This window comes from Chelmon rostratus, chromosome 4, assembly GCF_017976325.1.
Source record: "Chelmon rostratus isolate fCheRos1 chromosome 4, fCheRos1.pri, whole genome shotgun sequence".
Classification (NCBI taxonomy): domain Eukaryota; kingdom Metazoa; phylum Chordata; class Actinopteri; order Chaetodontiformes; family Chaetodontidae; genus Chelmon; species Chelmon rostratus.
This window is the reverse complement of record NC_055661.1, coordinates 28,986,933-29,003,678: the sequence shown is the minus strand read 5'-3', so window position 1 is coordinate 29,003,678 and position 16,746 is coordinate 28,986,933. Positions and strand designations below refer to the sequence as shown.

Here is a 16,746-nt window from a genome sequence, read left to right as displayed (position 1 = left end):
CTGCAAGTGGGAACGAACACGTGAGCGAACTGAAAAACAAATCCAGCTGAAGAGGAAGATGAAGTCAGTGTGGAGACTGAAGGACGTCTGTCCAGACAGATCTTAGTTTATGTCCAGGTGGAAACCAAAGCAGCACCAACAAGTGATGCAAAACGAAATATTCATCAGCTAGTGTTTGTGTCGGCCTTTTTCCAAGCTTAGATTGTTGCCTTTCTTTTCTCCCTGTGTCCTTCTCATCACCTGTTTCTCTCCCTTCACGCCATCCCTCCTCTCTCCTTCCTCCCTCCCCTGCAGGAGTTTGATCCCGAGGAGTTTTACCATTTGTTGGAAGCAGCAGAGGGCCATGCCAAGGAGGGTCAGGGCATCAAGTCCGACATCCCCCGATACATCATCAGTCAGCTGGGCCTCACCAGGGACCCCCTGGAGGGTAACACATCTCAGAGCCAACCTTTGAAGTAGTTTTGTTGTGCATGTAGACTTTTCTGTGTGTCTTTGTTGTCTCGATATTTCCTCTTCTGAATCTCGTGTCTCTGTAGAAATGGCCCAGCTGAGCAGCTACGACAGCGGCAACCCAGAAACCCCGGAGACTGATGACTCCGTGGACGTGAGTACAGAATCCCGTCATCGTCATCTTTAATGGACGTTTCTCATAGTTTTATCAAGGAGATTTTCAAGTATCTTTTTAACCAGGAAGTATGAGCCTCAGATCAGCCCTAAAGAAACATGGTGGTGCCATCTTCGCCTTTATTGATTCTCTGTGTGTTTCAGAGTCGAGGAACCACGGTTCCAGCAGCTCCACCACAGACTAAAACCAAAGCACCTCGAGAGGAGGACTTTGAGAACATCAAGCTCATCAGTAACGGCGCCTACGGGTAAGAAAGCTTAAGATTCAGTCTTTGATATTCTGATATTAAGACGTAAGTGCTGCATTATAAAATAAAGAGCAGCAGCAGTTTAAGTAATGTGTTGAATTAAAGTTTAGATGGTAGTGCGGCAATTGGCAGCTACATGTGGCATCTAGGCCTGTGGTAGCATTGTAGCAGCTAACAATAGCTAAAGCGGTGGTAGTATGATAGTATCTTAGCAGTTAGCATTGGCATCTAGCAGTTAACATTAACAGTATAGGTGAATCTAGCTGTATTGTCTTCTTCTGTTCCTCTTAGCAGGTAGCGTTAGCATTAGCTAAATGGTAGCATCGGTACTGGCCACTACCTGGAGCATCTCTGGGTCAGTTGACCGTGGCAGTGCTGTTTGGATTGTGTAGGAGGTTCAAGGTTCAAGGAGTCTTTATTGTCCCCGTGGGGCAAATTGCTCTACAGCCAGCAGTAACAAAAACAGGCAACAATCACAAAAAAACAACAACATATTGCACAGAGAAAATAATAGATGGGACAGTACATTAGTCAGTCACTTGTTCAGAAGACCTATGGCAGCAGGGACAAAAGAGTATGAACTCTTTCACAGGGAGCAGTGTGAACTGGCACTAGGGGGGGTGACTCTGGGACGCCGGAGTTCACCGCCTAGCCTCCTGGAGGTGTAGTGGGACTAAGTAGGCGAAACACTGTTGAAGGGAGGTTTCCACCTGATGACCCCCAGAGACGTGTTAGGAATCACTGCTCTTTGGCAGGTATAGAGGCAGATTAGAGCTCCAAGGTTCTTCGCTGAGAATGAATCCTCTTTTTGAGCACAAGTATCTTGTGTTTAAATTAACTCTAACAAACAGCTGATTGATGGACATGCTTCATCTCTCTTTCTTGGCGTGTAGCGCCGTGTTCCTGGTGCGTCACAAGGAGACCAGGCAGCGTTTCGCCATGAAGAAGATCAACAAGCAGAACCTGATCCTGAGGAACCAGATCCAGCAGGCCTTTGTGGAACGAGACATCCTTACGTTCGCCGAGAACCCGTTCGTGGTCTCCATGTTCTGCTCGTTCGAGACCAGGAGACACCTCTGCATGGTGATGGAGTACGTGGAGGGTAAGATGGTTCTTGTCGCGGTTTGATCTCAGTAGCAGTCGTCGCGTTGTGCTGAATGTCGGGTCTGCGCTCTGCAGGCGGAGACTGCGCCACGCTGCTGAAGAACATCGGAGCGCTGCCCGTCGATATGGCTCGTATGTACTTCGCAGAGACCGTCCTCGCTTTGGAGTATCTTCACAATTATGGCATCGTACACAGAGACCTCAAACCTGACAAGTGAGGCACAAACACACACACACCTCCTTATTTCCACTTCAGTGCTGACTGTTATTTCATATTAACCAGTTTAATAAAAGGTGCTGAGGCTGAGCATTGACACAGTGTGTGGGCTCAAAGCTTTCACGTTCTCTCCTGCAGTCTCCTCATCACGTCCATGGGACACATTAAGCTGACAGACTTCGGTCTCTCAAAGATCGGTTTGATGAGTTTGACCACAAACTTGTATGAAGGACACATCGAGAAAGACACCAGAGAGTTCCTGGACAAACAGGTACCAGCTCACCTGTTTACCTTCAAACAAGCAGCAGATGAAATTTGCAGCAGCTTTTTATAAAACATTATTCTCATTTTTGTGTTATTTTGCAATAAAATGTGCCTTAATTATTTCGGCTTTTTGGTGCCTCTTCAGGTGTGTGGCACGCCAGAGTACATCGCACCAGAGGTGATCCTGCGTCAGGGCTACGGGAAGCCGGTGGACTGGTGGGCGATGGGAGTCATCCTGTACGAGTTCCTGGTGGGCTGTGCCCCCTTCTTCGGAGACACCCCAGAGGAGCTGTTCGGTCAGGTCATCAGTGGTGAGTCGCAGAGCTGACAGACTTCAGCTGCAGTTTCACAGCCAGACGGATTTTCTGCTATTTTAGTGAGCGATTCAGACACAGGAAGTGAAAATCCAGAGACTCCAAAACAAAAAAAGCTGTTACATCAGCTGTGTGTCACCATCTAGTTCGATGACTCCAACATTCTGCAGGAAAATAAACTAGAGCAGTGTGTAGCAATCATGCTAACGTGTTAGCAGTTAGCTTCCCAGCCAGACTTCTCCACTACTAGTGCAAATGAATTGTGCTTCACCGCTTTCTAGTGCAGTCAAAGTCAAGTCCACTTTAAAGTTCATAAGTTTAGAAACAGACCAGCGATTTCACACACAGCAGGTTTGTCTTGCAACAGGAAGCAGCTCTGCAATTTCAGTGGATTCTTACTGAAGTTCATATAAAGCCATCATCCATTGTAAATTCTGAAAACATCATTTGATTTCATGACACGGTGGAATAAAAGTAGAGCAGAACACACTTACATTGTTTTGTAGAAAAATAGTCTCAGGCAAAGGTACATGTATTCATATAATATAGATCAAATGCTTAAAAATGGATGTTATGTAGTTCCTGGTCTCCAGTGGAATGTCTGTATTTATTGTGAATGTTTAATGTTTGAGCCGGAGGGCTGAGAGAGAACAGCTGACTTGATAAAATCATCAGATTGGACGGATGCAGACATTACTCTGCAGCAGAGAATCACAGGCTTCGCTTAAAATCAATTGCGGTTCTCTCCTGCCTTCTTTTCTCCTTCGGATTCCCTTTGATGAAAGGGCAAGTCGATGATCATAAAGCTGCATTGATCCCTGCATGTCTCTTTCATGACCGAGTCTCTCCATGTTGATGCACTGTGGCGATGAAGGACGGAGCGCCTCCTCGTGCCTTCGAGGTGTTCTGTATTTTAATCTTTCTGCAGGATGGCAGTCAGGTGCATGTGTGCGGAGGTGGGATTCACACTCCGGGCTTCCATCCTTCCTGTGGAGCTAAAGTTAAAATAGTTGTCAGGCAGGAGCGATGAACAGAATCTAGTACGAGTAACTGCAGCAGGAAACTGATTCCCATCTTTGTTATCGATCGCTGGTGTTATCGTGTTTTCCATCAGTGGTTTCATATATTAGACAGAAGGTCCAGAAGGACCAGCGTTACTCATTTCTCATTTCTGATTTGTTTTCTCACTAATAAATTGAAATTCTCGTGTGTTCGCTGTGTTTGTGTTGTTTGTGTTGTTTGTGTTGTGGTAGATGAGATCATCTGGCCGGAGGAGGATGAAGCTCTGCCTCAGGAGGCTCAGGACCTCATCTCCAAACTGCTGAGACAGAATCCTCTGGAGAGGCTGGGCACAGGTAACACACACACACGCACGCACGCACGCACACACACACACACACACGCACGCACACACACACACACACACACACACAGGTGGACGAGGGTCTGTGAACATTATGAAGAGTTTTTCCATGAACGCTCCTGTGTTGCTCCTGTGTGTTAGAGTTTGTGCTTTGTTCACTCAGCTGTCCGTCAGGATGAGCTCGGCTGTCCTCTGGGTCACTCTTTGACTCTGACAGGGTTTTTTTTTTTTAAACTCAGAGTTTCAAAATAAAGGCGCAGTCAGACTCCACCAAGTGTTTTGCCCAAAGCTGGTCAAATCTGATTCAGCAGTCGCCGATGTCTCATTCATCTCTGCCTCCTCTGTCTCTCTGTTCCTTCACTTGCTCTCCACCCTCTCTGTCTCCTCCATCTCTGCTTCATCCCAACAGGAAGTGCCTTTGAGGTGAAGCAGCACCCGTTCTTCACAGAGCTGGACTGGAACAGCCTGCTGAGGCAGAAGGCCGAGTTCATTCCCCAGCTGGAGTCTGAGGACGACACCAGCTACTTTGACAGTACGTCTCTCACTGCTTCATCCAAAGCTCAGAGTCACCAACGGACAAGCTAATCACTGTGTGTGTGTGTGTGTGTGTGTGTGTCTCAGCTCGTTCCGATCGCTACCACCACGTCGACTCAGAGGAAGAGGACGACACCAACGACGACGAGCACGTGGAGATCCGCCAGTTCTCCTCCTGCTCGCCTCGCTTCAGCAAGGTACGCGCCGATACACCTGCACGGATGTCAGAGCATCCACTGATGACGCTGAAGCAGAAAGGCTCAGGCTTCAGGAATGACTAAAATGTGAAATATCGCATCACTTCTGGCTGCAGGTGTACAGCAGCATGGAGCGTCTGTCCCTACACGAGGAGAAGAGGACTCCCCCGCCCACCAAACGCAGCCTCAGTGAGGAGGGAGGAGATCGAATCGACAGCCTGAGCGGACTCAAGTCCAGGGATCGATCCTGGCTGGTGGGATCTCCAGAGATGTGAGTCCTTCGCCTCCATAGAACCGCCCGGCCGTGGCCAGGGACATTACCATGGACAAAGGACCTTCATGTTTTAATAATAATAATAATATAATAATAATAACGAGTTGTCTCAGTGCGGCCCGGCGTTTGCTTCGCTCTACGTGTTCATCACTTCCTCTCTACCTTCACCTCTGCAGCCTGCGGAAGCGTCTGTCTGTGTCGGAGTCGTCTCACACGGAGAGCGACTCCAGCCCGCCGCTAACGGTCCGGAGACGCTGCTGCTCAGCCATCATTGAGATGCCGCGCTTCGCCATCTCCTCGGAGGAAGAGGGAGGTCAAGGTAAGACACAGAAAGAACGCTCTGCTGGCCCGCGGTCGCTAGCTGTCAGGAGGAAGCCGTCCATCAGATCAGAAATAGAATAACAGACGGTTGTTTTTGCTTCAGAATATTCTGAGGAAATAATAGCGTGTCTAAGGAGTATCTGATGTGCCTTAAACTCCCAAATTTAAAGGTGTTTAATAGTAGAAAGGTAAAAGCAGCAACCTCCTGAAGTAGTTACCAATAAATTCTTTGATTTGTTCGAAAAATAAAAACTGAATATAATGAGCTGTAACTCTCAGGTGCAGCTGGAAGTCGTAAGAGTCCCAGCCTGTTGGGTCCGAGTGCGGTGAGGGGCCCGCGGTGTGACGAGCTGCCCCTCGCCATCCCGGAGCTCCCGTTGGAGAGGGAGCTAAAGCTCGACGAGTCTCCCACCACGCCGAGCTCCACCTGCAGCCAGCTGAGCAAGGCCACGCTCACACGTCAGTACAAACACACAGCGGAGAGTCAAAAAGCTGCAGGTTCACCTTCAGATCGGGCAGAATCTGTCCAGACCGCCAAGTTCAGAGGGTTGAACGAGCTGCATGTAAAGTGTTTCAGGCCGTTTATAAGATCCTTTAAGATAAATTTAACACATACTTTTTTTTTTCACTTTTTTCCTTTACAAAGGTGAATCAAAATAATACTAAAACAAGTAAAAAACACATAGAAAAACACACAGATTTCCTCTACCAGGTGAGTCCATTGTTCTTGTGTAGGGGTGTCTTCCCTTCCCCATTTCTTCGTGATAGCTTTCTTTGCTGCTATTAGTAGTATTTTTACCAGGTATCTGTCCTTCGTTCTTATATTTTCTTCACATAGGTTACACAAATACAATCCCGTAAAGACATTGGAATCTTATATCCAAGTATTTTCAGCAATGCATCGTGTAACATTTTCCAGAACCATCTGTTTTTATCACATTTCCAGAAAATGTGCGAGTGATCCACATTCATTATTCCACAGTCTCTCCAACAAGGCACATTTTTGTTCAGCTGTTTCCTCTTGACCTTGGGTGAAATAAAAAAACGTATCAGATTTTTCGAGGAGAACTCGAACTAGCGGATGTGTGGTGTATTTTCCACATGTTTAGCCACTCTTCATCGGTGATTTTTATCTTAAATTCTGATTCCCATTTTTCTTTTATGTATTTAGTTGAGTGTTTATTTGATATTATTTTTTTTATATAACTGGGATACAAATTTAACACGTACTTTACTTTCTAGGTCTTTAAATTGTCTCAATTATAGTTGTTTTTTTTTTTTTATTGATCCCAATATTTTCTCCTTGATACTTCCCTGCTGGTCTGAGTGAAACTGTAATTTACGGATAAATCCAACCTCTGTTCACTTTACGACAGACAGAAACTTTCGTCAGGATTTGTCTGAAAATATGTCCTCAATTTTCGTACATTTGGCCTGAAAAAGGTTTAAGTCAAAGTACTAGCTTTGACTTAAACCTGTCTGCAGCCCCCTGATTGTGTGATATGATTGATTCTCTGAAACCCGTGAACTCTGTATCTGAGCTTCCTCTCTCACCTGTCCCTGCAGCGGGTAGTTCAGGCGACGTGTGCGATCGCGCTCACAAAGGTAACGGCGGTAATGGCGGAGCTGCTAAAGGTGCCGCAGACAGCGACTCTCCGTCGACCCCAAGAGCCATCAGCGACCTGGCGGCTCGCAGGGCTCGCCATCGGCTGCTGTCCGGAGACGCCGACAAACACGCGGCGACGCCGAGCTCCAGACCGCTCAACAAGGTCATCAAGTCGGCCTCTGCCACCACACTGTCGCTGATGATCCCTGCAGGTCAGTGTGAGAAGCTGGAGGCGCGAGGGTGGAGCTGCGGAGCGCCAGCAGCACCCTAAAGCATTTTTTTAATGTATTAACGTGTCTGTTCTTAGACCACCACGGAGCCTCTCCATTGGCCAGCCCCATGTCGCCCCACTCGCTGTCGTCCAATCCCTCATCGCGGGACTCCTCCCCGAGCCGAGACCTGTCCCCGGCCGTGAGCAGCGTCAAGCCAGCCATCGTTATCCACAGAGCGGGCAAGAAGTACGGCTTCACTCTGAGGGCCATCCGAGTGTACATGGGAGACTCTGACATCTACACCGTGCACCACATGGTCTGGGTGAGTCCGCCGAGGAGCACTGATGTGATCATTCAGAAGGTTTGAGGCAAACATCAATCATTCAAGGACAAAGAGAAGCCCCCGGTGTTAGATTTCTTAAACCAGCTTGTCCTGAATGTATTAAAATGAGAAGTGTAGAAGAAGATGGAGGTGGGGGTGTCAGTGTGGTTGCAGTGAATTGGGATTCTTGCTGTTGACAGAAGATGGCAGTAAACAACAGCCTAAAGCTCTGAGGCTCTTTAATACGTCTGCCTGCATCTCTCCTCATCCTCTCTCTCTCCTTCTCTTCCTCACGGCGTCTTTTCCCTCCACCTGTCTTTCTTTTTTCCTCTGACCGTCTCTCTCTGCTCTCCTCAGCACGTGGAGGACGGCGGTCCGGCCCACGAGGCGGGGCTGAGGGAGGGGGACCTGATAACCCACGTCAACGGAGAGCCGGTTCACGGTCTGGTTCACACGGAGGTGGTGGAGCTCATACTGAAGGTAGACACAAAGAGCACATTTCTGTCGCTGATAGACAGTGGAAACCGGGTTGTTTTGCTTTTTCATGACACAAATAATATTAAAGTTAAAAAAATCATTAAACCTAAAAAAATGATAGTTACGCATGTAACTACGGTTCTATGAATCCTGGATTCATAGAAGGATGAAATAGAAATAAGGCTTTAAAATTTACATTAATATTTACATGAACTGATCCTGAAATCAAAATCAAAACATAAAAAAAATCCACATCTGTAATGCTCCGCCTGTCCTCCAGAGCGGCGCCAAAGTGTCCATCTCCGCCACCCCGTTTGAGAACACGTCCATCAAGGTCGGCCCCGCCCGAAAGACGAGCCACAAGTCCAAGATGGCGAGACGCAACAAGAAGACCAAGACCAAGGAGGGACAGGACAGGTGGGACACACCTGTGTTATATCGAGCTTCACTTTGTGGTTTTGGATGTGGAGCTTTGTGGACTGAGACGTTGTGTGTCTTCTCTCGCAGCAAGAAGAGGACATCTCTGTTCAGGAAGATCACCAAGCAGGCGTCTCTCCTCCACACCAGTCGCAGCTTGTCCTCCCTGAACCGCTCTCTCTCCTCTGGGGAGAGCGGCCCCGGCTCGCCCACGCACAACCTGTCGCCACGGAGCCCGACGCAGGGCTACAGGTCCACGCCGGACTCCGCCCACTCAGGTGAGAGACAAACGCTCATCTGTGCAGCCAGTGGACGTCAGATGACATTTAATTGCTCTGTCTGGTCTCTAATGCACTCTTCAGTCCAGCTTTAAGCTCTTTGATATGTGCCGTCATCTTTCATTAATTATGAATGGTGAAAAGGGAAACTGACCAACTGCTTCCTCTACAAATAATTAATGGCAATCCCTCATATACATACATGTAGAATTGTTCTAACATGTACAATTACTTCTAAAAAAGAGGCTGTAGGATTTAAATTTACTTATTTATCAGTACAACACCAAGTACACCAACATCAGTTGTTTGTGTGTGTACTTATTTATATGAAATATACATTAAAAAGAAAAATCTGGTGTCTGAATGTATGAACTGAATGTATAATTAATGTGCTTCCTGTTCCCCTCAGTTGGTGGAAACTCGTCTCAGAGCAGCTCTCCCAGTTCCAGTGTCCCGAACTCCCCGGCGAGCTCCGGCCACATCAGGCCCAGCTCGCTGCACGGCCTCGCCCCGAAGCTCCAGCGGCAGTACCGCTCACCCCGACGCAAGTCTGCCGGCAACATTCCCCTCTCCCCCCTGGCCCGGACGCCGTCACCCACCCCTCAGAGCAGCTCGCCACAGCGCTCGCCCTCCCCGCTGCCCGGCCACGCCCTGGGACAGGGTGCGGTGGGTCAGTCGTTCCCCGTGAAGCTCCACTCCTCCCCCCCGCTGGTGAGGCAGATATCCAGGCCGAAGAGTGCAGAGCCTCCGCGGTCTCCGCTCCTCAAGAGGGTGCAGTCGGCCGAGAAACTGGCCGCCTCCCTGTCTAGCTCCCCCTCGTCTCCCTCCGGGGCGGCAGCGGTCGGGGAGAAGAAGCTGGCGGTGGGACCTGCTGTAGGGAGCCGGAAACACAGCCTGGACATCTCACATTCAGAGTTTAAGAAGGAGATTCTGCAGAGAGAGCCGAGTCTGCAGAGTCTGCAGGTACGAGCTTACTATGAATAAACCACACAAACTCATTGTCGGATAGCAGATCTCAGTGTGAAACCTGCTCACGTTACTGTGCATGCTGTGGGGTTTCTTCATCAGTATAAGCTGTCAAACATATTCTGTCTTCCTCTCTGACCTTCAGGAGTCAGCCAGCGAGGGTCTGCTGTCCTCAGCCGGACGCGGCGTGGAGAAGGGCAGCCTGCAGAAGCACTCCTCCTCATCCAGGAAGTTAGGGCGCCAGGAAGGGGACGGCGCCCTCGGCACGGTGCCCGGCTCGCTGGGCCTGGCCCCCGGGAAGAGCAAGCTGAAGGACAAACTGTCCGCTATCCGGCAGGACCGAGCCGAGCGGAGGGAGTCGCTGCAGAAGCAAGACGCCATCCACGAGGTGGATTCGTCCGAGGACGAGACCGACGAGGGCTCTGAGGACAGCCAGGATGGACGCAGGGGGACGACCTTCACCCCTCCTCCCCTGCTGCGGCCCACCACTGTGAGAACGGGCCCCGGAGGCACCCTGCCGTCCCTCTGCCTCTCCCCCTGCACCCCTCATGCCACATTCACCCACACAGGACCCTCGCAGGTCGGCAGGCCCACTCCCTCGCACACCCTGCCCCCTGTTACAGAGACCAAGCCCGGTCACAGCGCCTCCTTTCCGGGAGTGAAAGACGCGAAGTCGGCCTCATCCACAGAAGGCGGCGCAAGACAAGAGAGGAAGGTCCTGGGGCCGAGCGGTACCACAAAACCCACTCAGGGCCCCCTTCCCTTTTCCACTCCAGGCAGTGCATTCATCTCAGTCAGCAAGGACACTTTCCTCAAGCCAACTCCCCCAGCAGACTCCAAGAGTCTCCGGGGGAAGACTGCACCATCAGAGCCCAGGGCAGAGGGCCAAACCCCAGACAGTCCTAGAACCACAGTCCCCTCTACCACAAATACTACCGACTGCAGAGCAACCACCAGTACCACGGACTCCAGAACTCCCACCAGTACAACAGACTGCCAGACCACTGACAGTCAAGAGACCCCCCACACCTCCTGCTCCTCTCCTGGCATCCCCAAGGAGAAGAAGGAGGCTGACAACCGGAGACTGTGTGCTGCGGCTGCCGCTGCAGGTCTGAGTGCGTCCTCGTCCCCTTCTGGCTCCGGTTCGGGCTCCCCAGTTTCGGCCCCCGAGAGCGGCATGGAAAAAGTCGTGTCCCAGCTTGCAACAGTAGCTAAGAGCGTTCTGGGCCCAGTCAAGCTCAGCACTGCTGGAGACAAGAGCCAGAAAGACCAGAAACCATCCAGAGGTGGCACCCCAGAAGTCCCCCCAGCTGACCCGCTTTCATTTCCCTCTAAACAGCCCTCGACCCCTCAGTCCCCTCACCTTTCAGGGTCCTCAACCAGACAGAAAAGTGATGGAGTTGCTTCACCGACCACCTCACAGAGGACGGCCAAATCCTTAACCCAGAAGGACTGCGCGGCCCCGCCGCCGCCATCCTGCATCAGCGTCCCAGAAAGGCCGACATCAGGGTCTGCAGGAAGGGAGAACGCTGCCACGTCTGCATCTGCGCAGCGGCTGGGTTCAGCAAGCGCTCAGCCCGCCCTCAACGCAAAACCCAGCTCCTCTGCAGCACCTGAGCCACAGCGCAAGAGGGCCGAACCCCAGACGGCGACTGCCGCCGCCACCGCCAACGCCGTGCCCGCCTCCTCACAACAAGACAAAGCAACGAGCAAGAAGACGTAGCAGCGAAAAGCAAAAAACCAGAACAAAATGTACAGACCACAGCACTGAGGCAGGCTGGGGGGTTTCAGAGTCACACAAGCTGCATGTTCGGAAGAAAACATTAATTACTTCACACTAATCAGAGTTTGACTTTCAAAGCAACAGAAAGGTGGAGAGAGACGAGAGGCGTCAGAAGCAGAGACAGATGTGGTAGTCCTAGTTCCATTCCAGCTGTTCTGTGCTCTTCATGTCCGTGTGACTTGTTTTGGTGTCCTGACTCTTCGGTTCTGCTTTCAGACGAAACGTCGCGAGGCGTTTTTTTCTCTTTCTGCTAATGTGCACGGGGCTGGAAATAAAGAGAGCTCAGTGGTCCACACTCTCCACCTGTTTCCCGTTCATGATCTTCTCCTCATTCCTGTGATGTGATGCCGGGCAGAGCCGACACACACACACGTTCCTGCGGCAGATCACTTGCCTCACTGAGCGCTCTGTGCCTCTTCCCATCCCGCCTCGCCTGATGTCTACGCAGCCATGACTGGAACACCGTCGTATCTCAGTATGTTTACCAAGTTGGTTTTTAAATGTTTGGAAAGTACTGACAGGGTTCAGTTGTTGGCTCCATGCTGGATCCGGTTTCAGGTTGGAAAATTGCCAGATTTGTTAAGCTCTGACACAAATAAAACTGTTATCATGTATTTTACGATGCAAACAGCATCGCTAACATGAGCTAAAAAGACAAATGTTGCTGGTGGCAGATTATAGTTTATCAGATGTAGTTTATTAATTTCAGTGAGGGGTCTGAAAAACATCAGCTGATTCAGTTCTGGATTCAGATTCAATGAAATCAACCCTAGCATATTAGCATTAGCTCAATTACACAGTCGTCCGGTCCTGCAGCTTGTAGCCACACAGAGTTTTAGCTCCAAACACACACATGAAGATGAAGTCCAGGATTTGATGATTTGATGCCTGGTTTTATTGGAGGGATCCAAACTGAGCATGCTCAGACTGATGGAAGCTGCTCTGTTGGACCAGCGCCTCTTTATCTCCAGCCCCGCTCAGCCTCTGAAGGCTGCCGTCGTTTTATTTGGTATCTGGACCAACTTGCTGTGTTTTTTTTTGCCTCTAATCCTGTAAAGTGATCCGACTTTACTTTGTACGTGTGTGTGTGTGTGAGGGAGAGCGTTTGTTCTTTTGTGCATGGTTATCCGTGTGTGTATATATAAGAATATTTAAAGTTCTGTTGTGCATCTGTTTTATACCCTGGGTGTGTTTGTGTGTTTTAGGATGAACTTTGTTCAGGACACCCTGCTACCTGTGTGTGCGTGTGAGTGTGTGTTTGTCGGCCGTCAGGCTTCGCACAAAACCTTGATCTCATTTGTCCGATGAAAAAGAGAAAAATCACTGAAAGGAAAGCGGGTGGAGGCGTTTGACCCCCGCCTGCTGTGTGTGTGGAGCCGTTAGTCTGTTAACGTCACTTCCTTGTTGTTGTTTTCCTGCATATACCACCTTTAACTCCTCCCGACCACGTCTCTGACACATCTGAGAGTGAGAGACAGTTTGCAGATGTTCTGCTTTGGTTTGTTTTACCTGTTGATAGAGTCACCTTTCCAAAGCGGCTCACCTGAGCGCACGGCGAGCCCGGCCCCGCTGTTAGCCCCGCTGTTAGCCCGCTCGCGTCGTGCTTTTGGATGTTCTCGCTCTCCCGAGGACGCTCGTCTCATGAGTTCAGGGTGGACTCAACCTTCCTTCGGTGTTTCGTGTCTTTGTCGGAGCGAGCAGATTTTAAACGGACGCTGACTGCGGCTTCTCTGTCATGTTTACATGTTCTTTCTTTTTCTTTGTGATTTTTCTGTCGATGGAACTCGTTGCCTGTAGCAGTCGACCCTCCTCTGCCAGGCGAGGATAATTACCTGCAGCGCGTGCACATGTTTAGGTGACTCCTGATCGCGCTGTGGCGTGCTGACGTTCAGCTGTGTGATGAAGAGCTCACCTGTCGACGGAGGACGTGTAGAAACGAGGAAGATTCAGCGCACATACGTTAAAATCATCTCCTCTCTCCTCGCCTCGTGGCCGTGAAGGAGCGTGTCTGCAGAACAGGTTGGCAGTGTCGAGAGGAAGCAGCTCGCGTCCTCTCAGGCGTTACTTGCAGAATGCTTCGGCCAATCAGGCGGCCCCGGACGCTGATGAGTTTAAAACTGTGTCTGTCTTTGGCGCCGTCAGACTTGGACAGGACAGTTTGTCGATTTTGACCACATTGGATGTTTTTCATGAACACGAGCCAAACGTCTCGTTGTGTCACCGGAAAAATGAGATGAGACAAAAGAAGTGAACGTGGCGCCTTAAAAAACCCAGACAGGAAATCAGGAAGAAGTTTTAGAGCACGAGAGGAAAGAAGAGAGCATTTCTAAAGTTTAGAGCCCAAAAGACAAGTTTTGTCTGGAGATTTGAGCCTCTGATGGCTGGTTCTGGTTCAGATTCAGTTCTCGTGTCTGAACCATGAAAAGCTTTTCTTTGCTCCCTCGTAAAGCTTCTCGTCTCGGTTTTGTGAACTTCAGACGAGATTATGATACTTTGTGCTCAAAACTGATCTCAAACCAGTGGCCCCCAAAATCAGGATGTTGTTCTTGAAGCTAGAACTGAAACTAGAGCACGTCAGAGCAAAACACTCAGCTGAATGTGAGTTTATCAGATATGTCGGTGTCACTGTTAGCGAGCATTACGTTAGCTGGTGAGATAGAAGAAATGCCAGCTCACTTCAGACTGTCTCCATGACACAGTTTAAAGGATCTTCATCCAAAATGTGGATTTATATTAAGAAACAAATACTGGCCGGTAGTTTATGAATCAATCACAAATCCTGTCGGGCTCTAAGTGTGTGTTTTGCTCTTGAATTGTCGCTGCGTGCTCTATAATTCTGATTAATTGATAAAAGGTTAATTGCAGGCGAGTTAACGAACTCCTGAAATTTGGTTCTTGCTCAATTAGTTTCATCACTAAAAATCTTCCAGATCGAGTTCTGAACTTTAGTCACTTCCTGTTTCACCTTCTCAGGAAGCGCCCGCTGTCAACCGCAGCTGGAGTTCAGATTTACACACACACACACACACACCCCTTTTCTCCTGTGTAAAGATGATGGTCGAGCCATCTGCTGGAGAGTGAAGCTAGCATCAGTTTCCCTGGTGGAGTCATTAATCTCAAGCCCTGAGCCTGTTGACCACACACACACACAAACGCGCACACACACACGCACACACACAGGGTCAGGATGGCCAACACAAGCACTGCCCGGCCCCCCACCGGCTCCTCCGTCCTGTCCCGGTCCGCTCGGTTCGCAGTTTGTCCGCCCTCCAGCCTGTGTTTACCCATCATGCACCTCTGCGGCTGAGGGTCCGCTCATTAAACTGCTGAGATGCAGCGAGTCAAATCGAAACCGTCGAGTCGTGTCGAGCGCTTTCAGTTTTGATTCTGATTCTCCGGACAGCAAACACTGATGTCCTCATTACCCTGAGGAACATAAATATTTTTCAATATTCAGCAAAGACGCTAAAATTCTTAAGTGTTAAATGTTTTCTAGAATCTGTACTGAAACTGACAAAAATGTCCTGATCATTCGATTCCGTCACCTCTGCCATCAGATTTGACCTGGAAGTGAGGCGTCACCCTGCGATGTTCCACCTTTTCAAGCGTTCACCTGGCCGGATGTTAAACAGAGCAGAGACACAGTCCCACTTCCTGTGTTTCTGATTCGTCCCTGCTCTTAGAACTCGATCCTCAATTTAGACCCGCTTTGTTTTGTTGGATTTCAGGCATTTGAAAGCTGCTGATGATTCCAGACATGAAATCTGACTCCGTGCTGGTTTGTCACGTTTGTCGCTGACGAGCCTCCGTACACCTCTGACCTGCTCTGCCTGCTCGGCACATAGAGGATTCAAACGTGTGACTTTGGGTATGACGAGGTACGAGGTGAGGCCTTGTTACCACTAACACACACGCACACACACACACACACACACGCGTGCGTCACATGACATTCAGCGATGGTTCCGTGTGCAGTCCGATAAGCTCGTATCTGTCCGAGCTGGTCCCTCCTGCTCGGTTGAGCACTCGGACCTGGCTTTTGCAGACGAGGGCAGTATTTCCAAGCTGTGTGTGTTTTGTGTTTGTCTTTAAAGCGTGATGAAGAGGAGGAGGAGGAGGAAGATTCAGCTGTGCACCATAAAAGCTTGAGGAAGATGTTGAGAGAGAGAAATAAAAATTGCTAGAGTAAAACCAGTGCAATATCTTTTTATTTTTTATTGTGGTAAAAGCATGTTGTTGTCAATCTTACCTTACAACAATAATAAAGTTTTTTTATGTACGTTCCAGCGCGGCAGCGTCCTGATTGTGTTTTATGGTGTTTGTTCCTTCACTCTGCTTTATCATCAGTTTTATACAGCACCACACTTTCACATTCAGACTGACAGAAACAATAAAGGATGAATAATAAATGATAAACAGGCTGCAGCTGCACTGAAAGTCTCCAATCAAGTCATTTCTAACCAGCAATTAAGTCTTTGAGTGGCATTTCAAGTTATTCTAATTATTTCTTACTTTCGTAGTTTGTGCCATCAGTCGAGACCCAGGGACAGGAATCGCTGCTAAACCGAAGTCAGATACAAGTTACATATGTGACTACGTTTCTATGAAGTCTGGATGTGACCCGTCCCATGAACACGCAACAAAGTGATGTGATGAAGGGCGCAGGACGTCCCTCGTCTCGCTGAGACTCTTCAGCTTCATCCTGAATTCATAGAATCATAGTTCTTACTGACAGCGAGTGGACAGCCGCCCCCAGGGCTTAACCCCCCCCCCCCCCCTGCAGCTGAGGGCAGCTGGGGCCATAACCCTGTCCTGCTGCTGCACCACTGGGGCCAAACAGCTCCCCCAGAACTACACCGTGCCCTCTGACCTGGCTCTGTAAGTGTGGACTGGGCAGTCATGGTAGGCGTTGACGGTAGAAGTTCCCGGTCACGAGGGTGAACGTCAGCAGAGATGCACCGACTGGGACTGAACAGGGATAAAGTTGGGAGGTGGGAAAGAGAGTTTCCAATATTTTCTGTGTCCTGGGACAGCGAGCGCCAGGCATCAAGATCACACAGGGAGGGGGGCAGTAGACGGCTCCACTGCTGGCATCCGGCCATCTGGTGGAGCATTCAGCAGCACCGAGCCTCAATCCTTAATTTTTTTTGGGGGGGGGCACTCGTTAGTAACAGAGATCGGGGTGAGTTTCTGAAACCCCCTCAAATAGAAGTAGGTTGTACGTT

General features: G+C 49.6%; 1 protein-coding gene across 6 annotated transcripts in view; it reads left to right on the top strand.

Moving 5' to 3' along the window:
- The window catches only part of mast2 (microtubule associated serine/threonine kinase 2), a 169,313-nt gene extending 153,506 nt beyond the window's left edge, over positions 1-15,807 (top strand). For all 6 annotated transcript variants that reach the window (XM_041935955.1, XM_041935957.1, XM_041935954.1 and 3 more), the window contains 20 exons: positions 295-427; positions 537-604; positions 769-872; positions 1,766-1,974; positions 2,052-2,190; positions 2,332-2,464; positions 2,603-2,768; positions 4,025-4,126; positions 4,544-4,666; positions 4,756-4,865; positions 4,982-5,136; positions 5,316-5,458; positions 5,740-5,919; positions 7,027-7,278; positions 7,374-7,600; positions 7,958-8,080; positions 8,358-8,494; positions 8,585-8,772; positions 9,182-9,735; positions 9,884-15,807. In XM_041935955.1, the coding sequence (XP_041791889.1) occupies positions 295-427; positions 537-604; positions 769-872; positions 1,766-1,974; positions 2,052-2,190; positions 2,332-2,464; positions 2,603-2,768; positions 4,025-4,126; positions 4,544-4,666; positions 4,756-4,865; positions 4,982-5,136; positions 5,316-5,458; positions 5,740-5,919; positions 7,027-7,278; positions 7,374-7,600; positions 7,958-8,080; positions 8,358-8,494; positions 8,585-8,772; positions 9,182-9,735; positions 9,884-11,461 (4,824 nt within the window). In that variant the 3' untranslated portion in view covers positions 11,462-15,807. The remainder of the gene's footprint in view (positions 1-294; positions 428-536; positions 605-768; positions 873-1,765; positions 1,975-2,051; positions 2,191-2,331; positions 2,465-2,602; positions 2,769-4,024; positions 4,127-4,543; positions 4,667-4,755; positions 4,866-4,981; positions 5,137-5,315; positions 5,459-5,739; positions 5,920-7,026; positions 7,279-7,373; positions 7,601-7,957; positions 8,081-8,357; positions 8,495-8,584; positions 8,773-9,181; positions 9,736-9,883) is intronic.
- The last annotated feature ends 939 nt before the right edge of the window (positions 15,808-16,746 follow it).